We start from the raw sequence: 26882 nt of genomic DNA on the forward strand, positions 1-26882 counted from the left end.
ACTCTACTACCCTAAATATCTAGTCATTTTATATCCCCAAACGAACTTATTATGAAACCCATAAAATTATCCCCTGCAGTGCCTATAACAAAGGAACAAACAGAACAATAAAAAGAAACAATGTACATTTTTATTATATTTTAATGATATCCTCCATTGCCCATATATGTACAACCAAGTGGAAATATTTTAGCCACAGGCATCTCTAGAGATTCACTTTTTACCACCCTGTAATACAAATTAATGGGTAGAAACTTCCATTCACAAAACAAGTTAAAAGGCAACTATCTATCCATTATAAATAACAGTGCGTTTATGAGTTAGCTCATCTTAAATCATTGTATGAAAACTAGGGTGGAGACATTGTTATAAGTACTGCATTTCTCCCAGGGCTGCATAAATCCCTCTGAATGAAGTTTTATATTGTTTCCATAATCCTAAATAGACTACAAATTGATAAGTAGAAAATGGCTTCTTTGAGGTTAGCTAGAAGCAGAGGAAATAGGTTAACATAAATATAATAAGACAATCATTTGTCTTACAAGTTGAAACATACAGTTCATCTGTCATATTTTTTCCAAAAAATTTAAATATTTTCAATCCTTTCTAATCATAACCTCAAAACTCTTAATCATATATCTCTACCAGTAAAATTTTAATTGTGGTATCTACTTTCAATAAATGTTCAGTTAAGTGTTTGTAAATTATATACAAGTACTAAAAATAAATATATTTTTGCATATAATACATGCAGGAAATACAAAGTTTAAAAAAATGAGAAAGTTTGCAACACAATTTTAAAGCATCATCCTAATTATGATGGCTTCATATCATCATTAATATCTCAAAACATGGTATTTAGTTGGAGTGAATTCATCAGCTAGAATAGTAGACATAAAATATATATCCTGGTGATAATTTTGATGTGCGGGCCACTGTCCTGTTGGCTATAACTAGTTTGATGCAAATTATATAGTTTTGTACTTAACTCATAACAGGAAAAGAAATATTAACTACCATTTTCTTCTCTTCTTGCATCATTGGTAATTCTCTGTAGATTTCTTTTTAGGTCAATTGTGGATTTGGTGAGGTTAACTGAAACTACATAACACAGCAGCCACATTATGCTAACAGTATGCTGCTTTGTACAATTCCTACCATCCCTCAGAACTTCTGCACTGGTATCCCTCTGACAGAAAAACCCAGTGAGGTACCTCTGTCAATCCATGGGGTAAACAGCAGCATGCTTAACATATAAAAGTAAACATAAACTATCTTACTTTCTTTGCACTTATCAAAGGATTGTCTCTTGCACTTTTCTAGGATATATGCACCCCAGTGTGGAAACAACTACACTATGGGTAAAGGTATAAGAAGATGGATCTGGGGTAGCTCAGACGGTAAGGCGTCTGCCTACAATGCGGGAGACCTGGGTTCGATCCCTGGATTGGGAAGATCCCATGGAGAAGGAAATGGCAACCCACTCCAGTATTCTTGCCTGGAAAATCCTATGGACTGAGGATCCTGGTAGGCTACAGTCCATGGGGTCACAAAGAGTAGGACACGACTGAGCGACCTCACTTTCTTTCTAATTGTTTTTAATCATAAAGTCTTGCTCAGCTACTTATGACTTCTAGAGAATAATTAATGGTTAATAGCATTTGATTTTTCTTATTTCAATTCTTTCTAATGTAATGAAGTATTCCCAACTTTAGAAAAAAAAACTTTTGTCTGTTTGTTTCCCTTTGGCTAATTTCAGGACAATTGCCTTTTCAAAAACTGGGGTTGGTATGACTAATGTACTCAAGTCTACGTACTTTAGACAGATGCTACAATCAGAGTGACTGTAAGAGAATGATCCACACAAACTAAAAAAAAAATAAAATAAAACTGCATTCTTCATTAACCAAAGAGTTTCCTAGCATGCAAGATTTAAGAAAAAATAAAAACATCCTTTGAAACTTTAAAACATCCTTTGAAAGTGAAGTCGCTCAGTCGTGTCCGACTCTTTGCAACCCTGTGGAGTGTAGTTTACCTAACACTAAGTATTTATTTCTGTATATCACTGAATCAAATCTTGAAGCAGCTTCCATACTTTTTCTGGTTACTTATGAATAATAAACTATCCTTAGCTTGAACGTGAAAGCCAATTGAGTCTGACTCTGTGACCCATGGACCGTAGCCCACCAGGCTCCTCTGTCCATGGAATTCTCCAGGCAAGAATACTGAAATTAGTTGCTATTTCCTTCTCCAGGGGATCTTCCCAGCCCAGGGACTGACCCTGGGTCTCCTACATTGCAGGTAGATTCTTTACCATCTGAGCTACCAGAGGAGCCCTATCTTTAGCTTACTTTGAATTAATAAACAAATAGCTCACTTATATTTTACATATTAAAATAAGTCTACTCATAATCATATTTGATTTGGAAATTTCTTCCCCAGCTTGGCCTTACCTTAGGCTGGGAAAATTGCAGTGGGGAAGAAGCAGGCCCTCCTTTAATATTCTCAGAATCTCTTACAAGTCTGTGTATTTTAAAAATTAAAATAAGTTTAATAAATCATATATAAATTTAATAAATCATATATATTAAATAAGCATACATATACACATATATATTCTCCTACCTTTGTAACAGTGTGGAAGACTAGGTTTGAATAGAGAATCTCAGAGCTTCATAGTTCCATAAAACAAAGGGAGGACCCTGGGGAAAAGGACTTCCAACCAACTCTTCTCCATGGCTGCCCCAGTGTGAACACCCGAGTTCTGCCTCTGTTCCAGTGAACAGACACCCCATGGGCTGTCACTGAGCCGGGGTACACAGTAGGGACACAGTCCATTCATGGCGGGGCAGATAAGGGAGAAGAGGCCTGCACAGGCCTTGAAAGTACGTTGGGCGCCTTTGGACAGAGTATTCTGGAGTCCCGAGTGTGAGCGTGGTCCAGGAGAGGGGAACCTGTCCCCAGGTGGGCATGCTCCTTGTGCCCACTGGCTCATTGCCCCACGGAGCGGGCTGGTGCCAGAGGAAGACCAGAGCAAGGTCCCAGGGTGAGGTCCGGAGCAGGGGACCCTCCTGGCAGGGTCAAAGAAGGAACTGGGAAGGGACTTAGGGACCTGCTTTCAATTCCAACTCATCCTCTACTCTCTAGCTGTATTTCAGCCTCTCCGGTTTCACAGTAGATGAAAGTCTCCCTTGATATTCAAGTTGAAATGTGGCACTGGTGACCCTGGATGTGGCAGATATACAGTTGTAGGCTCATTCTCTTGTGGGGCAATTTTGGGAGTCCTCTGAAAACATCTCATCACTGAGAATTCCCTGCCTCTTGCTTGCCTTCTCTGATGGGTCAGTATGTTTTGCCCCTCGGTTTCCTGTGGACCACCATGTAGGCGCGTCAGCGGGCTGCTCAGGGCTTTCTGCTTAGGCTCCATTTCTTTTAAGATAACACAGCTGCTTGGTTTGGGGTCATATCTGACCCACAAAAAATCCACACATATCCTTGCCCTGACATTTTCTACAAGTGCAATCTACTCCTCAAATAATACCTTGGTCTTGCACCATAACACATAGGGGTAGCTTTGGTTACTGCCTCTTGTCTTTGAAACTCTCCAGACAGGCATTAAATCACGAGTACGTAAATGTATATAAGAAATCAGTATAAAAGAAGACAAAAAAAAAAAAGTATTATATTTCTGCCTGATCTCCCAGTTTCTTTTTTTTTTCTTTACTAGTGATAAGGTACTTAATATACGTCATGCTTTTTTTTAAAAGGAAATATTTGGAGTAAAAAAGATTGTCTGCTTTTAAAATCTACCGAGGCTCATAGGTTCTGTATTTGAGAAAGTTTTAAAAATGAAAGTGGGGACAGAAAGCTGAACCTCAAAGAGTAATTCTATTTTCAAATGACAGAACCAAATCATGTCCAAAGTCCCTGAAAAACAGAAAATGACCAAAAGTTTCATTTCAAATATACTCGCTGAACCATTTGAGAATGGCAGTCCATAAACTATAGCAGAAAGATAGCTGGCAAGAAATGTTTTTCTTTAATTCAATCTTTCTGAATAGGAAAGAAAAAGATTATGTTCTCAGATAAAAATGTCATTTACATTCTTACAAGACCACACTTAAAGAGAAATTGAAATAAGTTGTGTTTCCAGATATGAGTTTAAAATAGCAATTAAAAAACAAAGTCCAAGAAGACTTAAACTACCCCAAGGATAGAAGACAATTTAACATCTGTTTTTGATATGTAAGTCTATCAACACACAATTTATTAAATATCTCATATGACTTTATAAGTTAAAAAAGTAATTGACAATACAGGAACTTACCTAAGCAGACTTAAAAGATTAACCAGTTTATCATGAGAGAACAATCAGCAATCCTGAGTCAGTCTGTCTCTATCAGTTAGGGCAATGTTGATAGTAATGCATTAGCATGGAGAAGGAAATGGCAACCCATTCCAGGATTCTTGCCCAGAGAATCCCATGGACAGAGAAGCCTGGTGGGCTACAGTCCATGGGGGTCACAAAGAGTCGGACACGACTGAACGACTTCACTTATTTACCTACTTTTACATTAACATGGGCATTGTGTCATCTCTTACTGAGAGAAAAATGCGTGTGGCAAGTTTTACCAAAAAAAAAAAAAAATTCACAGGTATAGACTTAAAGATATATAATGAACTTCAACTTAAATGAAGACACAGAAAGTGATTCTAGAATACACTAGCCATATTGTCACCAAACTAATACTTTATTCATTTCTAAGTAGACTCCATTGCTTCTCTATTCAAATATGCTAAATCATTTATATATAGCTTCTTAGAAATTTGGAGTAATTGTTCTGTCTCTAAAAAGACTGACTTGGACCTCTGGAGCTGGCCATGAGGGATTTATCTTTATTGCTATACATGCTGTGCTGTGATGTTCTCATTATATATGCAGAACCAGTTGGGAAGCATTTTGAAAAAATATTTATTTTTAATATATACCCTGCTTTTCTACAAAGCAGTTGAAAAAGCCTGCAGTAAAATCTCTACAAATCAAGATAGTTAAAAATAAAAATAGATATCCAAAACTATACAGTAGAGTGAGAGCAAGAGGAACTTAGGATGGAATACTTACTGGATTTGAACATTAAGTTTGTCTATGCCAGCCAAGCAAAACAGCTTTAATAGTTTTCAGTATCAGATAACATGGAGCATCTCTGTACCTCAGAAAAGAGAAATATATGCTTCCCTGCATTTATATAAAATGTATAAATAAAAGATTGATGTGTCCTCATATTTATTCATTTAACAAATATTTACTGTACATCTACTATGTGTACATTGTTAGATACAAAGGATAAATTGATAAAACAGACATATAATATTAAACAGACATATAACTGCCAAATAAGGGCAAATAACCCCAACAGGTCTAGTGCAAGAGACAAAACAATTGCAATCATCTCTGCTGTAATCACCATGGTTTTCTTAATGTTTCTATTTTAGCAGTCAAAGAATAAGCAAGGGTTTACAGAGCTCTTACTAGGCAGTCATTTCTTCGATAATTTATCGACTACATTTTGAGTACCTACAACATTCAAAGTACAATTCTAGGCTGTGATCAGGAATCAAGGATAATTCAGGTAGAAAGTGTCTTTAAGCTACCTAGCAAGACGAGAAATACACAGATCAATACAAAGCAAGGTAGACAGAAAAAGAAAAAGAGCTATGCAAGGTGGAGGGTGGGGGGGCTTTCTTGCTTAAGGAAGGAGTGGGAATCATGGAAGCGCTCCTGGAGGGTCCGGGGCTGGTATTACAGAGAAGTCTATGAGGGGAAGGGCTCCGGGCCCAGAGAGCATAGCAGCAAAGGCAGCAGGATAGGCAGTTAGGGAACATGAAGGACGAATGGCAAGTGGCTCCCTCGGATGATGCATTTGGCGAATGAAGGGGAACATGGAAATAAAGAAGGGAAATGAGTTCAGGGTTAGATTTCAGCAAGAGAAGAGCTTTAGCTTATGGAGTTGGTGCCCCTAACTGTGCCTCTTGCTATGAAAAGTTGGCAAAGGAAACACACAGCTGGGCTTGCCCTCCAGGATTTCATAAACTAATATGTGCATGGAAAGGCAAATACAAGATGCTTGCATCTAATTATTCTCATGTACTTTGCTTCTACCACCTGATGTATAGAGAAAGCTCTCTAAAGAAAGCAACTGCCACAGCTCTGGGAAGGGCACATATTTGGAGCCATCTGATCTGTGCCAGAATCGCCTCTCCCTGGGCATACCTTTTACGTGTGACTAGGGTTCTCAGGACCCATTTCTCCCACAAGGGTACCTCTTGCGGCGCGTTGCTCTCTAAGTGCTGCTGGAGCCTGCCTTGGAATATTACTCTTGAAGGATTCACTACCTGGGATGTGAAAACACAGCTCACAAAGCTCTTTAGTTCAGTCTGAAGAGCTGGGACATTAAAGCAAATACAACAGGGAAAAGGCTGCACTGGACCAAGCTGGTGAGAATGTAGAGGAAGAAAAGTGACTCCAAGAAAGAGTATGCGGACTGTAAACCACGGATAATGGCAGGGCCCCCAGAAGCAAAAGTGGCAAATGGCCCTCTAGGTAATCTTGGTGGAAAGCATCACTCATTACTCCTTCCCCTCTCAGACAGAGGAAGTCACCAGCGGCAGCGCAACATTAACATGATCACTATTTCCAGAAGAATTGTAAATACTGAATCGATGCTCACACACAAGTAGGCATCGCTGGATGTTCCTCCTTCTGTGTATTTGCATTAAAACATGAATATGTGCAGGGCTTCCCTGGTGGCTCAGACGGTAACGAATCTGCCTGCAATGCAGGAGACCTGGGTTCAATCCCTGGGTTGGGAAGATCCCCTGGAGGTAGGGCATGGCAACCCACTCCAGTATGCTTGCCTGGAGAATCCCCATGGACAGAGGAGCCTGGTGGTCTACAGTCCATAGTGTTTCAAAGAGTCAGACATGACTGAGTGACTAAGCACATATGCAGATGCAAAGGATCCCTGAGATAACTTTCCATCTCATCCCACCCTTGTTTCCTACATATTTCCCATTCTTTTGGCAATAACTTCCTTGCCTTCTGAATCTCTACCTCATTTTTTTTTTTTTTTCATCTGTCCTCTCTTCTTTGCTTTCAGAGTCAACTCTCCATCTAAGCTTTCATGGTCACTCTCACTTCCATATCTTAGTATTAAACAAGTTTTTTAAAATTATATAACAGTTATCAACTGAATTGACAATCAAAGCACTGACAATCTCTTGGCCATCTGTAAAAGGAGGAAAAAATGGACAGTTTTCTCAAACTTATTTGGCCATAGGACTCTTGTTAGATGGCAGCTTATTTATTTATTTATTTATTTGTTATCTTTCTCCACACTAATTTCACAAGCCATTGAAGGCAAATACTAATTTTTAGAGTTAATTTTTGGTCTTCCACAGACCTTATCATCATGGAAGACAGAGAATTAGTAGATGATACATTAATGGGGTCACAGATGAATGGTTTAGCTCTTCACTTACTCGTTTAACGAGTATTTACTGAGTACCTACTATAAACTTTTTAGGCATAGAGAGTAGCGTAAAAAGTAAACAAATCAACTTCTTGCTCTTAGGAAGTTTATGTTTCAGAGGAGATTAAAAACAATAAAAAATGAATATAAAATATGTCAGGGGGCGAGGAGTGCTAAAAAATAAAGATGAGTAAAAAGGTTGGAGAGGAGGGGTGGCAGAGGAAGGTTTTACAAAATGACATTTTATTCAGGGTAGTTGCAGAAGGGCACTCTGGTGAATTACCACTTGCACGAAGATCTAATCTGAAAGAGAAAGGGATAGAGTCTTGTAATTCTCTAGGAAGGAGAGGGCAGGTGAGTGAACACAGAGGCAAAGACCCCAGACTGGAAGCAGGCTTGGCATGTTTGAGGGCAGCGGCAACAGTGTGACCCCTGCTGAATCAGCACCATGGAGGATGGCTGGGGTCAAGGTCAGAGGAGGCTGGGAAGAGAAGGCATCAATCTCTTTGGGTCGATGCAGCACGTTGGATTTCACTCCAAGTGCACTGGGAAACCCTGGAAGGATTTATACACAGAAATGACATAGAATGAATCGTGTTTTACGTGGAGCACTCTAGTTGTTGTTTTGAAAAGAGACGAGGGACGCGTGTAGAGACGGCACAATCATTAAGAGTATTTTCTAGTGGATAATGGTGCCTGAGGGAAGAAGTGAAGGTGGTAGGAGGTGATCAGAATCTCATATTCAGCCTTTAAGTAATCACAGAGCACATGGAAGCCACTGAGTCCAGATGACCATCTAAGGAGCTTTAATGGAAAGCTGACAAATGGAACCGAAGTACTAAAAAGCACGCTCCCGTCCTCTTTTTCTTCCTCTCCTTCTATTTCTCTCTCTGCCACTGTGTCTATATATCTCTCTTTTCTCCTTCCTTTCTCCCTACCTCTCACCCTACCTACTGAGAAGGTATACACTCTCAATTACAAGATTTCACTTTTTAAATTGAGGCTTTTAACCTTCCTATTCTCTCTGTTGCAAAATCTGCTCAAATAAAATCAGTATTTTAGTACCAATTTATTATATAATGACTAAAGAAAAAGTATTTCAAAAACTACTCAGAAATAATAATGAGAATTTATAAACATACATACTTCTAATAGTCCACAACACTTTCACATCTATTAAATTGTTTGAGCATCATTAACCTGGACCTAAAGGTAGGCAAAGGGCCCAGTTATTTCTATTTTACAAAGGATGAAACCAAGGCTTAGCATAATCATTATTTCAAATTGATATGACTTTTTAATAACATAGAAAGAATTCAAGTTTGAGTCTCTTCTACATTTAAGTTCTTAACCTCCTTAACAGTCACATTTTTGTTATTCAAATAAACTATACTCTTTTTATTTATCAAGAGTCAAAAACAATTCCTTTACTTACCACTGAAAGAGTCTTATTCAATATTATTGGGGGAAGAATACCCATTTAGAAATGTTTCAGTTTAAGATGCATCTTATAAAATGATTAAAACTTTTGGAATACCTAAGAACAATTTACTTCCAAGGAATATATTGCCTCAAATTTCTGTAAACTGTAGCATGATTACAAAATCAATTTGGAATCACTAAAGCAAAATCGATCCAAGTTATATTCTAAAAGTGATGTCAGAAAATATCCACTCAAAGCAATTCTGATTTTCGGATTTCCCATTCAAATGCAAATAATGTCCTCTTTTTCAAAGTCATATTGTATTTTAGTATGTAATTATACTAGTCTTGATTTATGTATTACTATGTTATAATGTTTTCCTTAAAATATATTGTTCTATACTATTAAGGCTCAGCTAATGTGAAAGATAAAGTGATCATTGTTGCTGTTTAGTTGCTAAGTCATGTCCAACTCTTTTGTGACCCCATGGACTGTAGCCCACCGGGACCCTCTGTCCATGGGATTTCCCAGGCAAGAATATTAGAGAAAGTTGTCATTTCCTCCTCCAGGAGATCTTCCTGACTCAGGGATTGAATCCACACCTCTAGCACTGGGAGGTAGATTCTTTACCGCTGAGCCACCAGGGAAGTCCCCATTGATTATATATGTATATACATATGTGTATATAATACGCTTTTTGTTTAAAATTCTAGATTCTATCTTAATGATGCTGTTAAAGGCTAGAAACAAACATCATTAACAAGGCATAATGAGAAAGTATAGCAATACATCATACCGGCAAGTTCATGGCAAGAAATTAAGCACAAACAATAATTAAAATGCTATTTACATTAGTTAGAAACCAAGTATTTACAACCTCAGTGTCAGCCACTTGAAATAATTTTCCAAATCTGATTGTTGTTCAGCTCCTCTCAACTCCTCATTACCACCTCAGTCCTAGCCACCATCATCTTGCCTCCAACAGAGCCTCTTCTTCACCAATGATCAGAGTCATTCTCCAAACAAATGAATTAATGTATCCTTTTGCTCTCCACCCTCCAAAGATTCTTTTCCATAATTTCATTACTACAAAAAGTCTAGTCTATAGCTTAAAAGGTACTACCCTGATTTAGCACCAGTCGGATGCTGCCTTTCTGCCTCCCCTTCTCATCATTTATTGTGCTCCAAGAACACACCCCTCTTAGGGCCAAGCTCTTGCTACTCCCTCTGGTTTACTTGGCTGACCCCCCAATTCATTCACATCTCTATTCAAGTGTCACTTTCTGGGAGAAAATTCTGGCCATGCTCTAAAACATCACCCAAAAACCTCTGCTCCTTAGACCTTATCCTTATATATCATTGCTGTTGTTGACATTACATGTTACTCTACATTACTATATGTTATATAACATATATATATTATTTTATAATTAAACTTCTATTAAAAAATTAAAGATTCAAATGTATTTATTAAAAAATCATGCAGAAAATACTGTGTAAATTTTACCCAGTTCTCCACAATGGCTAACATTTTACAAAGCTGTAATATAAAAGAATGATTAAAATATTCAGATTTCACCAGTTTTACTTAACACTCATTTGTGTATATGTAAGCAATTCTGCACAATTTTATCACATAGGTAGGTATGTGTATCTATCATTCTATTCAATACGCAGAATAGTTCCAACACTGCAAGGATATCTCTTGTTGTCCTTTTAAGACCACCTCACCTTCCTCTAATCCCTCCCTAACTTGGAAATCTATTCTCCTTTTCCAAAAGTTTGTCATTTCAAAATGTTTTATTTGGAGTCATCCTGTAGATATCCCCTTGGGATTGGCATTTTGCCCCACTCAGCTTAATTTCCAGGAGATTTATCTTAGTTGTGTTTATCAGCTGTTCCTTCCTTTTCATTTCTGAATACTAAGCATTTCATGGTCTGCATATGCCAGTTTTTGTTTAGCCATTCACCTATGGAAGGATATCTGGGCCAATTTAAGGTTTTGGTTAACACCAATAAAGCTGCTATGAACATTCACATACAGACATTTGTGTGAATTTAAGGTTTCATCAACTGATCTCCAGTAGCATATTGGGAACCTAATGACCTGGGGAGTTCATCTTTCAGTGTCCTATCTTTTTGCCTTTTCATACTGTTCATGGGGTTCTCAAGGCAAGAATACTGAAGTGGTTTGCCTTGCTCTTCTCCAATGGACCATATTTTGTCAGAACTCTCCACCATGATGTCCGTCTTGGGTGGCCCTACATGGCATGGCTCATAGTTTCATTGAGTTAGACCAGGCTGTGGTCCATGTGATTAGATTGGTTAGTTTTCTGTGACTGTGGTTTTTAGTCTGTCTGCCCTCTGATGGAGAAGGATAAGAGGTTTATGGAAGCTTTCTGGTAGGAGAGACTGAGGGGGATACTGGATGGCAAATAGATGGAGAAACAGGGGAAACAGTGGCTGACTTTATTTTTTGGGGCTCCAAAATCACTGCAGATGGTGACTACAGACATGAAATAAAAAGATGCTTTCTCCATGGAAGAAAAGATATGACCAACGCAGACAGCATATTAAAAAGCAGAGACATTACTTTGCCAACAACATCTAGTCAAGGCTATGGTTTTTCCTGTAGTCATGTATGGATGTGAGAGTTGGACTATAAAGAAAGCTGAGCACCAAAGAACTGATGCTTTTGAACTGTGGTGCTGGAGAAGACTCTTGAGAGTCCCTTGGACAGCAAGGAGATCCAACCAGTCCATCCTAAAGGAGATCAGTCCTGGGTGTTCATTGGTAGGACTGATGCTGAAGCTGAAACTCCAATATTTTGGCCACCTCATGCAAAGAGTTGACTCATTGGAAAAGACCCTGATGCTGGGAGGGATTGGGGGCAGGTGGAGAAGGAGATGACAGAGGATGAGATGGCTGGATGGCGTCACTGACTCAACGGACATGAGTTTGAGTAAACTCCAGGAGTTTGTGATGGACAGGGAGGCCTGGCATGCTGCGATTCATGGGGTCGCAAAGAGTCAGACACGACTGAGTAACTAAACTGAACTGAAGGTTTCATCTCTCTGGTATAAATGCTCAAAAGGACAACTGCTGAGCTATATGGTAAATGCCTATATTCTATTTTTTTTAGTTTTTTTTTTTTCCTGTTAGAATGGAAGTCCTATGACACCAGGGACTTGGTTATTTCAGTATCTTCTCCTTGTTCCTAGTACACAGCCTTTGTGAAACCCTTATAGTTTCCTGGGTGTTAGGACAGTCTTTTGTTCTAATGAGGCAAGTCTAGGTGGTCCCTTGGATGATGGATGATTACATAAACACCAAACCATGATTAACAGTTTGATATTTTTAGTGTTGCCCTCCATCCTGGGACAAGGGCTAAAAGTAGAATTAATGACCGATCATGGTTACATGAGAAAGCCCCCATAAAAATCCCAAAGGTTCAGGGCTCAGAGAACTTCCAGGATGGGGAACGTATCTAACTGGGAAGGTGACATAGCCCAATTTCACAGAGAGGAGCTCCTGCGCTCAGGGCCTACATAGACCTCACCCGTATATCTCTTCATCTAGTCTTTCACCTGTATCCTTTATCACACCCTCTAATAATTTTGCTTACATTTACCTAACGCTTGCTTACATTGACTCATGAGGAATGAGTACCAGCCCTGTGGCTCCACTGTCAGTTTCACCTTGAGAATATCACTAGAGGGTTGGTTGCTTTTTCCTCTGGTGACCCAGGCACCAGAAACTGCACATGGTCTGAGAAACCATGGTCTGATCTTATTTAACACATGCTGGTTCAGAGTTTATGGTTTCCTGACAGTCAAATTTCTTTTAATAGGTGACAGGAAAAACTGTTTAACCATCACTCAAAGTAGAGATTTTCAAATATGTGGAGTCTGACAATATCTGAATAGTTCATGGCAAAATTAATGTCATTGTAAGCCAATGTCTTCCTGAGATCTGTGCAAATTAAGAGAACTATAAGAGGGAACATCACATCTGCAGCAAAATCCGACAGAAGTTGTTGCAACCTGGGGACTTACTACATTCCACTGGTATCTGGAGTGGGGTGGGGGCAATCTCGTGGTACTGAGCTCTCAACCTGTGGGATCTGATGCTATCTTCAGATACACAAGGATAACAATCACCACCACTAGAGATGAACAGAACAAAACTGCTGGTTGCCAGAGGCAGCAGGGTGGAGGAGAGGGTGAAATGTATCAAGGGGGTCAAAAGATAAATAAGTGCTGGGGATGTCATGCACAGCATGATGGCTATAGTTTTAATGCTGCATTCCATATTTGAAGGTTGCTAAGAGTAGATTTCAAAAGTTTTCATCACAAGAAAAAAATGCTGTATACCCTATATGAATATACTGTTATCTGTCCATTGTATCTCAATTAAAAATAAAAAGGAAGAAGGAGTAGTTAGGGCAGGAGGTTGAGTGGTTACATCCATAAAGAGATGTGTGAGGCTCTGGGAAAAGTCCTATGACCCTCTAGCGCCAGGGAACACGGTTGAACCCAATGTCCTTAAAATGGTTCAACTTGGTCTGACGGTTCCTCAGACCATGTGCAGTTTCAGGTGCCTGGGTTGCCAGAGGAAAACGCAGCTGGCCCCCTGGCAACATTTTCAATGTGGAGCCGGTGCAAAGCCAGGGAGCTTGTACTCATTCCTAAGCATGTGGCAGCCTGCAGAATAGTAAGTAAGCTTTCAAAAATCACTTGTCAAATGCATAAAGAAATAAACTCCTAGCCTGAGTGAGAAAGATTTCAGGCGAGAATGAGGCCCCACCGGGGCAAATGACATTGGAAAATGGTAGCTAAGGGCAACAGGAATTTGGAAATCAAAGTTAACATCCCTATAAGCTGATAGGCCTAGGAAATTTGGATTACATGCAACAGATTTCTTTTTTAAGCTGTATGTATGGTACTATCTCTATTACTAGAGAGATTCTTTATAAAATCATAAGTGAATCCATTTTAGGTCACATCTATTAGCATAAATACATCACATTCATGAGTCTAATCTTTCTGGCAAATTTTGCTTAACATATTTTTGTTCAGAATTATGGTTTCCTGACAATCAAATTTCTTTCAATAGGTAACGGGAAAAAAATGTTTAACTGTCATTTAAAGTAGCGATTTTCAAATATTTTGAGTTCGACAAGATCTGAAAATTTCATGGCAAAAAAATCCCAGATTATGTCTACATGTGAATAGTGTTTCAGTGCAAACATCTACTGCATTTCTCTGCCAGGACAGTGCTCTTTGTAAGGCTCCTAAAAAGAGTGAAAACAAGAAGATGAAAATGCCTTGGAACTCTGACTACTGCTGATGGATTAAGGGATAACATATTTTAAGAACAGTAAGTTAATGTCTTCCTTTGGCCTGATTCTTTCAATCAGGTGAGGGTTCTTGCTGTAAGATTATTTCCTATATATTAAGTAAAGGTTGAATGACAAAAATTCAATAAGGTTGCTTGATTATGCATTTAGTGTGCAGGTACATTTGTTTATCCTAAGCTCTGTTCGTTTTTGAGTATTCCTCTGCTTGGTATCTTTAAGACATAGTAATTCTTCCCAGTATGGTTCTAGAACACTGATTCCCAGACTTGGCTGCACATTAGAATCATCTTGGGAGGTTTTAAAACTCCTAATGCCTAGACCATACCCCAGACCAATTAAATCAGAATCTCTGGGGTGGAAGTCAGGCATCAGTATTTTTCATAAGTCCCCAGGTGATTCTAATGTGCAACCAAGGTGAGAACCAGTGTTCTAGAATCATTTGTGTCAGTTTCACTAGGGTAATTGTTAACAGACAGACCTGGGTACAAAATTACTTCTATTAAACTGGGATCTCTGTGGATGAGCAAGAGGAATTTGAATATATTTCTGTACCCCTTGACGATTCATATGCACACCAAGTTTCGCAAACCTTTGGCTTATAGAGTTAAGGAGGCTAACGTTGACCTATGAAGTCCTCAGTGAACAGAAAAATCTGAATTCTCAATCTGTAGTCAGAAGTCTTTTGGGGTTGGAGGCAAGTCTATTTTGGAAGTTTCCTTAGAGGTCTTTATTTAGCACTGTAATTCTATAGCTTGCAGGTGTCAGTAATAACTCCAGGTTAAGTTTCTACAATTTTGAAGTGAATACTTTATTAGGACAAATTGATCCTCTATTGGGCAAGCTAAAATAAAGAGGCCATCGAGCTAAAAGTAGAAAGAATAATTTAACAAAATAATAATTACCTATTAGAATTAAGGATGTAAGAGCAATTTAAAATAGAAAAGGATAAAGCTCCAATTTAGCCTTCCCCCTGAGCCACAACTCATTTTTAACAATTGAAAAAAATTTTAAGAGAAGGGAAAAATTAAAGACCAATAGGACTAAGCATTATATTTTAAAATATTCATCTATTCAGAATATGTTACCCTTTAAGATATGCAAAGTTTGTTCTAAAACTTCGAATCTAGTTCTAACAGATACCCTACTTAGGGAAGCAGGACAAAAGATTATCAATTCTACTTTTTATAGACATGTTCTTTCCAGCACATGATACAGTATGAAGTTCTCTGTGCCTTTTGAGTTGAACTGAACCATCAGATAAGAAAACTGAAGCAAAGAAACATTAAATGCTAACTGAGTCTTCATCAACTGATCAAAGTAAAACTGCATCAGAAACCCAGGTCTAATCCAGAATTCTCTCCCTGAAAACAAGCTTCCTCCCATACAATTTGGAAATTACAAGTCATTCTTTTAGCCAGTAGTCCTAAAGCTTGATTCACTTAAGGATCATATGGATTATTTTAACTATATCCAGGATACCAACAAAAGACTATGATTCAATAGAGCTGAAGAGGGATCAGATTCTGTTTGTTTAAGAAGCACTACCTGTCAGAAATCATATGTAATTGCCAAATATGTAATTAATCCAGTTAACCGTGATTGTCAAAATAGCAAATACCATTGGCTAACTCTGAGAAAAGTGAAACATATGTTAAAAAAGTAAAATGACTCATGTCCCCATTAAGTATCTGTTGAATGTATGAATCTATTAGTCAATAGTATAAAACTAATACCAAACTGGTTTACAACATTTTGCATAAGGTACAAAGAGGAAAGGGCTTTCCTGGTGGCTTAGCAGTAGAGAATTCACCTGCAATTCAGGAGCCGCAGGAGATGCAAGTTCTATTCCAGGGTCAGGAGGATCTCCTGGAGAAGCACATGGCAACCCACCCCAGTATTCTTGCCTGGAGAATCCCGTGGAGAGAGGAGCCTGGCAGGCTCCAGTCTATCGGGCTGCAAGGAGTTGGACATGACAGAAGCAACTCAGCACACACACACAAACTGGAAAGTTTTATATTTTGTGGTGTTTTCTGGTCAACTTTCTCAGTTTGAAAAGGGATTCAAGAGTGTATTATCTTGAGCTAATCTGATAACAAGGGCCTTCTTTAACTTTTTTTTTTTTTAGAGCTTGGTGGGCACCTAGATTATCTCTTCTTCCTCACAAAATAGGAACCAAGAAAACATTCTTTTAAAAGAAACTGAAGGTTCCAAAGCTGTGCACAGGTATGGAAGAATTCAGAGAATGCCTTCAGTGGTAAGGTGGGCAAAGAATTCTGAGAATGAAGAAAGAGTTCTTCCCTAAGGCATTAGATTTGTAACTAGGCAACAAATAAAATATGATTACTTCTAGCCAGCCCAAAATGCAGCTCTCACCAGAAAAGTGCTTGCTTAAAAATGCCTTTCAAAATTTCAACTTCTGGACATTCTGGTATTCATTTTATCCTATAATTTACATCTTATAATTAACACATGCACACACATATATATATACAAACATAAATATATAAATACACACATATATATGTACACATTAATATGATATTTTAAAAACACATAATTTGATAATTCTATATTAAAAACCAATACTAATCTATATAAGTCTTCTAAAGTTATAACCGCATGCTATTTTCATTACCAAAAAAAAGCATTCGTAATGGCTAAAATACAAAACGTGGAGAGCCACCAAAGCTGGTGAGAGTAGGAGCTCTCATTCATTGCTGACAAGCGTATAAAATATCACAGCCTCAATAGAAGGCAATAGGGCAGTTTCTGACAAAACTAAATGTACTCTTACCATAAGAATTGCATTCTTAGGTATTTAGTCAAGTAAAGACATGAAAACTCAAGTCCACACAAAAACCTGCATATGAATGTTTATAGCAGCTTTATTCATAATTGCCAAAAGAGAAGCAACTATTAATAAGATGTTCTTTAATAGGTGAATTAATGAACACACTGTAGTACATCCATAAGTGGAATATTATTCACCACTTAAAAGCAAAAGAACTATAACGTCACAAAAGAAAGTGAAGAAAACTTACATACACAGTGCTAAGTGAAACAAGTTAGTCTGAAAAGCCTACATACTGTATGATTCCAGCTACACACTGTAGAATTCCAACTGCATGACGTTTTGGAAAAGGCAAGATCACAGAGACAGTTAAAAAAAAATGAGTGGTTGCCAGGGGTTGGGAATAAGGAGGGAGGGATGAATAAACAGAGCACAGAAGATTTTTAGGTTAGTGAAACTATTCTGTATGAGGCTTTGGAGGACACATGATATGCATTCTTTAAAATCCATAGAACTGTACAATACAAAGAGCAAATCCTAATGCAAACTATGGACTTTACTTAATATATTAATATCAGTTCATCAATTACAGCAAAGTGTTAAAAGGTGTTAATCGCTCAGTCATTTCTGACTCTTTCTGACCACATGAACTGTAATCTGCCAGGCTCTTCTGTCCAGGGAATTCTCCAGGCAAGAATACAGGAATGGGTTGCCAGGCCCTTCTCCAGGGGATCTTCCCAATCCAGGGTTCAAACCTGAGTCTCCTGCATTGTAGGCAGATTCCTTACCATCGGAGCCACCAGGAAAGCCAAAAGGAATTTGGGAGGGCTATGGGGATCAAACCTGGATCTCCACTGCAGGTGAATTCTTTCTGGACTGAGCCACCAAGCAAAACCTCCTGACTCAAATATACCATATTAATGTAAGAATTTAATAACAGAGAAGACTATGGAGGAGGAGGGATATATGGGAACTCTCTGTACTCTCTGCTCAGTTTTTCTGTAAACTTAGAATTGTTCTTAAAGCCAAAATCTAATTTTTAAAAAAAATGCATATATAATATTAATGCTAGCACTAGAAACCTTTCTTCTAATTTGTAACACAGTGACAAATTAGTTGTTACACTAAACTATGTATTTGTCACTCCTGTATCATAAAACCTAAAATTCTTTGGCTATTAAGCTATAGTCCCAAAGATATTTATTTTGCAGTCTGTCATACAGAACTAAATTAATAAGCCTTCCTATATATGGATGTCTGAAGAATTGTTTTCAATTCTTTTCCCAAATGAAATGTTCTCATTATATTGGTCCATCTTTCATTCTCATTGATTTTCAATATAGCTTTTATTAGCCAAAACATAATAAATATTTTGCCTATAACACATGCTTATGTAACTGAATGCAGAAGTTGTTACCTTAACCTATGAGACAGCTAGTTTTAGCTATTGAAAGCCTTGTGCAGTATTTCTCAAGCTTCAACATGTGTGGGAGTCAACTGGGGATGGGATCACTTTGAAATACAGTCTCTGATTTAGTTGGTTTGAAGTGGCACCTGGCCTTCATTCCTAACAAGCTTCCAGGCAATGCAGACACATGACTCCACTTTGAATAGCAAAGTTCTCGGCCATAAAATTCTTACCGCTGTGAAAACACACTCACACCCTTAGCAGTTCTTGCAAGGAACTAAAGAGTTGCTTTGTTTGTTTGTTTGTTTGTTTGTTTATCCCACTTGGGAAAGCTCTCAGGGTTTCCAGCGCTTCTAAATTTGCTTTCCCAATACATAATCCTTTTCAATTTTATCTGTAAAGAGGGAGACTTGATAACCTATGGACAGTAAGCAAGCTACCCACTGAACCATAATACTCTTCTATCCTCTATGAACCAAAGATCATTTATTTGTAGTTCAATTCCTCTAATTCTATGTCTTAAAGCACATAAAGGTCAACGACTGGCTCAGGGTCACTTATTCAATTACTTAGAGGTCAAGCCTCAAATCCAGGTCTCTGATTCCAAATGCAGTCCGTTTTCCCTCCAGTCTATGCTGCTTCTAATAATGATGCACTTCAGGGAAGAGGCACCGGTTTGGTTAGCTCACAAAATCCCAGTTCTAAATTGAATCCCTCAGCCTCCAGTTTCTCATAAACCTTAAGCATGTGTTTAAGGTCTTACAGGACCTGAGTCTTGAAGGAGGCATAGGATATTGATCAGAGGGAGGGGGATGGGGGGATGGCAAGTGGCCTAGAGTGGGCAATAAATACATGAGCCGTGAATACTACAGTGATGATTAAGACCATGGTGTGAGGAATGAGAAAAGAAAAGTTGAGTCTGTCAGCCAGAGCCAGACTTTCAACCACCAGCAAAAAATTATAGAGTGCATCCTGGCTCTGAGACTTTGAGAACATTGTGTACTTCTCTGGAGACCTGCAGTGGCCAGGAACTTGTGGAATTTCCGTAGAGGTCTGTTATAACACAGCCTATTATATTACATACACTGCGTGTAACTGGGTTCAATCACCAACAAGGAATGAGAAGCTCGTGATTTTTCTCAGGCTGAGTTCAAAGTCACCATGGCTTATTTTTCCTTATTATAGCATCACTGCTCAGCCTTTACACATGCATATCACAAAACATCTCTGGAAAGACAGGGATTTGAGCCCAGCATCTTGACTGCCTTGATATTCACCTGATCACCTAAAGAGGATATTACTAATCGTACTTATTTCCAAAGATTTGTGACATAGTGTCAGAGTAGTATCCAGAGGAAAACAGTCTGGCCATCCCACCTGAGCCCCTCAGTTAAGGGCTACCTGCATGGAGCACACACACTACAGTGGAATTCCCCCTTGAAATGAGAAAAGTTTTCATAGTGGGATATTGTCCAGTGTCTAGAGGCAGGGTTTACACCTAATGGCATAACATCTGAACTATTTTTTTTTTCCCCTATGCAATGGGGTTCTAAGATGAAGAGGGTAAGAGTGTACAAAGGCATATTCTTACTGTTAGAAATACTTAGAAGGACAATAATGTTGAGTCATACTTCTAAGAAGAAATCATCACAAGTGGACAAATTTTGTTTAACTTCAGGATAAACAAGAACAAGGATAAAATAGAGAAGTGCAGATAACACCCTTTTGGAACTTTCAAAGACTGTCACACTAAAAATGCTAACATGTGAGATGGAGAAAACTGGCTTATAGAAAGGACAGAGTGGGCAGTTTTCTCTTTTAGGTATCATCTCTGAACCCAAACAGAAAAATGTCTGGGAAGCTCGAAGAATGTAGCTTCAGGACACAGTGAAAGACAGACATAGATATCAGATCAATATAAAAGCAGCATTTTTCAAGTATGGCTGAACGACAGTGAAAAGGGCTGATAGAAGATTGCTAGCTTTCCACACCCTTGGGAGAATAGAAACACAGTCTAGGAATCAGTCCTCAGCTGGGGATATGGTGTATTCAGTGTGAGAGAAGCAGGTTCAAAGATTCTATCATTCTACTCCCAACAAGAATGATGATGACTTGCATACTTGGCAATCAATGATAATAACAGCACAAAGACTGTGGATGACTTACTGTGCTGACAGTGAATCCCATTAAATCCTCGGGGACATTTACAAACATAGCCTATGAATGTATCTCCTCGGTATGCTTCACTTATTTCGCAGGTTCCTCCATTATGGCATGGATTAGGAGTGCAGGGACCTGAAAGACAGAAAGCAATATTGCTGCATGATACATATGCTCTAAAGTAGACACTGGGTCAACATTTTGCAATTAACAATTTTACAGAGAAAAGTGTTCTGGATGTTAGTGCTACAGGAAATGCAGAAGCTGTGAGGGCTCTGGAGACCAACCGCCTGGGCTTGAAGACTGGTTTCACCACTTTCTAGCCATGTGCTCTTGGATGATTTATTTAACCTCTCTTTACCTCAGTATCATCTTCTGTGAAATGTCAATACTATAATAATACAATCTACCTCAAAAGGCAATGACAGAGATGGAAAGAATTCATACATATAAAGTACCCCAAACAGATACATATCAAACATTCAAAAAGTATTAGCATTAAGTAAAACATTGTCACTAAGGTTCCAGATTATAAAATCTCCTCTGCATGTTTAAAATGCAATACTGAATGGCAATTTCTAGAGTTAAGAACATGGAAGAGCTCTGGTACCCTGCCAGTGAAAGTAGCATAAACTTATAAGTTATTGTAACCACATAGGCCAAGTGAAGTGGATGGTTGGTTGCAATACTTTTATTGACTATTTGTGAGTTTGTGGTGGGGCATATACTTCAAGAGAACTCCAATTTTTGCCAATGTATAGGAAGTAGCTCATTGAAAGTTGCAAAGATAGAGAAGAGACACAGAGTTATTTTTGAGCCTTGAGAAAGTAACTTCACCAGGATAACTGGTACCTGATACCTCTATTGAGGTACCAATACCTCAATTGGTGCTTCTACTGAGAGTTAATAGAGGTGTGGTGCTCCACTTCTGGGAGTGTAAAGCTGAACCAGTTCTGCCTGAACCTGGGACTCCTATACTATACATTCTTGCCTCTGGGGTACTCCTTTGGTATGGCTGAGATTTTTTTCAACTGGCATAGCATTTAAGAATATTGTTTTCTTTGCAATAATCCTTCTGTCCTTCCCTTACTTCAGAGTCTACAGGCTTGTATCAATCTGAAGGCTCATCCTACCGACTCTTGCACTTTCTCCCTCTTGTCCATCACAGCTATTCCCCCAATAAACCTTTGCCTCTCTAATTCTGTTTAATAGTTGGTTTCTTGGAGGATGCTGAATAACTCATGGCGGAATCTACACTGGATGTTGTGAAGAAGAGACAAGTTGAAGGAAGAAAAAGCTCTCCCTGGGAGATGAAAAGAGATCGAGCAAACTACATAGCATTGTCTAATTTTGTCCCCCCCCACCGCCTTTTTTTAAATTGGAAAGACTAGAACATATTTATATGAAACAAAAATCGCTGAAAGTTAAGATGTACACACTAGAAAAAGGAAGCAAGTGTTATTAAACTAAGTGTCTGACTCTGTATATAGAGATGAATTCCAGAGTTCTGGAGGGCATAGGAGAAGAAGAGAAGCTAGTGGTTTCAGCAGAGACTAGAGAGAAGGTAACAGTGTTGGGCAGGAGAATGATGATAACTTGACCCAACTGGGTGGGGGCTCCATCAGGTAAGGCCATAAAAGAGCACAACAGTGAATGGCTAAAGTGTGGGTCAAAACGCTTTAACGTCTTAATGAGAGAAAAGGAAATTCACCATCATCACAAAGTTAACAACAGGAAGCCCTTAAGAGTTTGGGCAATGCTATCCTGCAAAATTTTATAATTCTATTACCTCCTCCAGCAGCTCTTTGATAGTGTTTCTTACAGTTTAACATTCCATGGCAGTCAATGATTATATAATCTAATAAAGATATGCATGAAATAGGCAACAATATGACAACTATGCTGTCAAGATCTTTGTACGACTGACTTTCAAAAAGTGCAAAGAAATCAATGGGTCCAAAATTTTCTTCAGATATCTCCATACCAATTAAAAACACAACATTTAGTCAAGTAGGCAGTTTTGTGCCTTGCAGTACTGGTCAACTAAACCAACTCACACCTGCCCTTGAGGCGGTGTGTTGTCAATGACTGAGACAGGAAGAGGGTGCAACACCAGTGACCATTCTCCCCCATCACCAAGAGATGCGAACCAAGCTATAGAACCCTTTCCCCCTCTTCTTTCTCACTTTATAACTCTTCCCTCCTCTCAAATTACTAACGTTAACAATGCCAGACAAGTTATAGATTACTTTCAGATAATAATCTCATTTATTCCTCCCAGCAACTAGAAGAGGTAGTTGTCTATATTATTCTCTTTTACCTTTTTTAAAAACTATAGGGCAGAAATTTCAGATAATATTTCTCAAATGAACATCTACAAATGAAGCATTCAGTCTCAAGCCAAGAATCTGTGACCCTAAAACCTACATTTTTTACAGAAGCAGCCAAATGGGGAAGGGAGAATGAAATAAAAGTGACATTAGAGCTTTGACTCATCAGTTTACTCACTCAAAATACAAAAATACATGACAGGTTTTTTAATTAACTGATAACTGATAGGCATGTGTGTAATTGCTAAATTAAAAAAAATAATTATAACCTAAGAAATATTTGTGACAGTGAAGGTCATTCAGTCATGTCTGACTCTTTGCAACCCCATGGACTACTTAGTCCATGGAATTCTCCAGGCCAGAATATTGGAGAGAGTAGCCTTTCCCTTCTCCAGGAGATCTTCCCAACCCAGAGATTGAACCCAGGTCTCCTGCATTGAAGGCGGAGACCTTCTTTACCAGCTGAACCACAAAGGAAGCCCAATAAATATATAATTTTAAACAAATAAGGATCGTTAGAGATCATCTAATCCAATCTTTCAATTTTGCAGATAAGGAAACAAGCCTAATAAGAATTCAGGATTTCTCAAAAATCAAAACAAAAACCTCAACTAAAATGAGGAAAACAGAGTTTGAGGAATTCCCTCTAGTAGGAAAAAACTTTCTAAAAACAAAAATGATAAAGCTATTTCCGGCCCCACAAGAGAGCAATGTGATTTCTATCAGAAAGAAAAGAAATATTTTTCATGTTCCCTTTTACTGATACCCTGGAGAAGGGAATGGCTACCCACTCCAGTATTCTTGCCTGGAGAATTCTATGGACAGAGGAGCCTGGTAGGCTACAGTCCATGGGGTTGCAAAGAGTCAGACATGACTGTGCAACTAACACTTTCACTTTCTACTTATGATGCTGAGGGAGGGATAAAAAGCAAACAACTGAAGTAGTAAGGCCAAAGCCAGTCCTTGGGAGCAGTTAAAGACATGATTACGAGGGAAGTGGTCAATGGAAGTCACTTGGAAGAACAAACAAGGAGCAAATATGAGCCTGGAAGAGACGATTATGTTTACTCAAGCCTTCTGTATCTCTGGAAAAGTAAAACTTGGCTAGTGGCTGAGGAGGAGTCAGTGACTCTGCCTTATAAAGGGAAGAATTTAGGAATGGATGAGGGCAACCTCAGAGGGGAGACCCCGCAAGCAGAACTGGAAGTCAACTTCAAGGAGCATGGGGGTATGCTCATAGAAGTAAGCTATGAGGCTGTATGTACTATGGGAAGAAAAGTAGCTAATAAGAAACCATGATGCCTAAAATTCAGTTTTGTTTGTAAAGCTACTATGTGACCTGTCTTTGCGGGACTATCCAAGTCTGCTAGACACACAGACCTATGTATGGAATTGGGGGAACTCAGAGATAAAGGGCTGTTCTATTTATCAGGTTCATCCTGGCAAAAGGGAAGAAGAGTTGCAGCACATGATGCCCAAGGAACTCAAGAATCCAGTGGATACAGGAACCTGAAGACAGAGCTGACAGCTATCTAGTCTTAGACACTCTATAGATATTTCCCAGGGGCACCGGCAAAGTCTATCAAGTAATCCTGGTGTAGCCTCTGGAATTCCTCAAAGATAGGAGTTAGAGAGTTGGAGCTCATTTTATTTATACCCGCAAAGACATCATTGACCTCAGCTGACATCTTGGTTTCGGAGAAAGATTACTTGTTACAAAGGCTGTTTGCTGCTGTTATTTTTCCTACTCCAAGAAATTCAGTGATTTTTATTTACATGACAAGGATGACATAAAGCCAATGTGGCAAGCATTTAACCTTTTAAGAGTGCTTTATATGCTAAGCAACATGAAATACAAAGTATTGTAAAGAATACTATGTAAGAACATATCTTTTTTCTATAGGCAAAAAAAAAAAAAACAGGCTTACTCAGAGAGGTTAAGTGTGAGTCTAACTGCAAAAGCCAAGATTTCTTTTTTAACACATTCTGCCTGACTACAAACCTAAGTCCTTTCCATTAAGCTACACTTCCTGCCCAGTTACAGATCTGTAGATTAAAATAGTCAATCTTGATAGATGCTTTCAGAATTTAGAAGGTACTCACTAAGAACAGTCCTATAACACAGGATTCCAAAGCCTTCCTAAATGGAAATATTTTCAGCAAATTGGTCAGAGTGTATTAGATATCATGAATAAATAGAGTCTCTGCCATGCTAACAATACTCCTCTTCAGCTATGTTTGAGATCAGCTGTCAAACATGAGTATTTCCCCACTACTATTTTGTAATGTATTTGATATGTGTATACTGCTGCTTATACTGTGAAGAAACTGACCCTGACCAACATATAGATTTCTTTCCTTTTTCTAATTTTTCCCTAACAACTGTACTGTGAAACTGATGTTATAAGCCTTGCACATACTCTTTTGGAGAAGGAAATGGCAACCCACTCCAGGGTTCTTGCCAGAAAAATCCCACAGACAGAAGAACCCAGTGGGCTATGGTCCACGGGGTCGCAAAGAGTTGGACATGACTGAGTGGCTGAGCATGTGCGTACACACACACACACACACACACACACACACACACACACACACGCACACACTCTTCCGCAGAACTCACAACAGAGTTTGAAATGACTGTTTACATGGCATGTTCCCCCATTAGACCCTTAATTCTCTGTGGTAAGTCATGGTTGGCACACGGTAGGTTTACAATATATTTTTAATAAAAAGGGTGTGGCAATAATGAGTGATAACCACCATATCTTTCACATAACCCCATTCAAGCTTACAAGATTTATAAGTTATAAATATCTTTTGGCATTTCAATTGGTAATTAAGATATCTAACTTCTCTACACTTTCTAAGGTTCCAATTCTTTAAATTCATATATCTAATATGGTTTAAGCTTCTAAAGTATCACAGGTGTAATATTATTGTATCCCTAAATGTACAATGATTACACATATCTTAATTCTTTGGCACATACATAATCAAGAAATATGTGACATTATACAATCCTATCAATAGTGTTTTGGTCTCCTAACTGAACAACTCCAGTGTAAATAAAGACATTCACCTGAAGCATTAGCAAGACGAAATAATCAGAATATAAGTTAGTCCATAAAGATGATAAATGTAACCCAAGGTTTCAACTCACCAAATTTTCACGGTAGCCAAAAAATTTTGTGTTTGATGTTAAACAGTGACAATTGAAATGTGTCAAGAGTTTGCAGGTTTCTTTCTCCAAATGATAAGTGGACTAATCATATGAGAACTAAAGATCCTAGGAAACTTCTGTCTGCTTTTATATTTCGTCCCCATCTAAAAATCTTCTCTATTTTGATACTGAAAGTAAGTATGTATCATTTAAGGTGTTAGCACACTTAATAATCATCACATATAGCATATACATTGCTCATACTGTGAGAAGAAGAAACTGACCCTAACCTTGCTCAGCATAAAAGTGTTTTTATTTATTTTTCCTGATTTCAGCATAATATTTATTTATTAGGCATCTATTATGTGCTGCATACTCTGCTACTTATTTGTGATACACGTTTTAAGTGGAGTTACTATTGTCAGCAGCTACAAGAGGAAGCTAACAACTCAAGAAAATATTTACTTATCAGTTTATAAGGTAATTTTAATGACTGTCTTTTACTGTCAATGTACTATGCTCAGTATTAATACTTTGTTTGTGTAGTAGTTTCTGAAAATTTAATTCTATAATTTTCTTAGTGAAATCCTATTAACAAATGTTGTAATATTACCACATCTGTAATTTTTGCTGCCCAAATTTTGGGATAGTTAGGGCACCTGATATTTTTTTGTAACATGTCAGCCCTAATCCATAGCTGATACATAATTTTGTAAACAGTT

General features: G+C 38.3%; 1 protein-coding gene across 2 annotated transcripts in view; it reads right to left on the reverse strand.

Annotated features, from left to right (window-relative positions):
• EDIL3 (EGF like repeats and discoidin domains 3) overlaps window positions 1-26882 on the reverse strand; it is a 469087-nt gene that overhangs the window by 248817 nt on the left and 193388 nt on the right. For both annotated transcript variants that reach the window (XM_043913549.1, XM_043913548.1), the window contains one exon: window positions 20677-20805. In XM_043913549.1, the coding sequence (XP_043769484.1) occupies window positions 20677-20805 (129 nt within the window). The remainder of the gene's footprint in view (window positions 1-20676; window positions 20806-26882) is intronic.

This window comes from Cervus elaphus, chromosome 9 (genome assembly GCF_910594005.1).
Source record: "Cervus elaphus chromosome 9, mCerEla1.1, whole genome shotgun sequence".
In the NCBI taxonomy this organism is placed as follows: domain Eukaryota; kingdom Metazoa; phylum Chordata; class Mammalia; order Artiodactyla; family Cervidae; genus Cervus; species Cervus elaphus.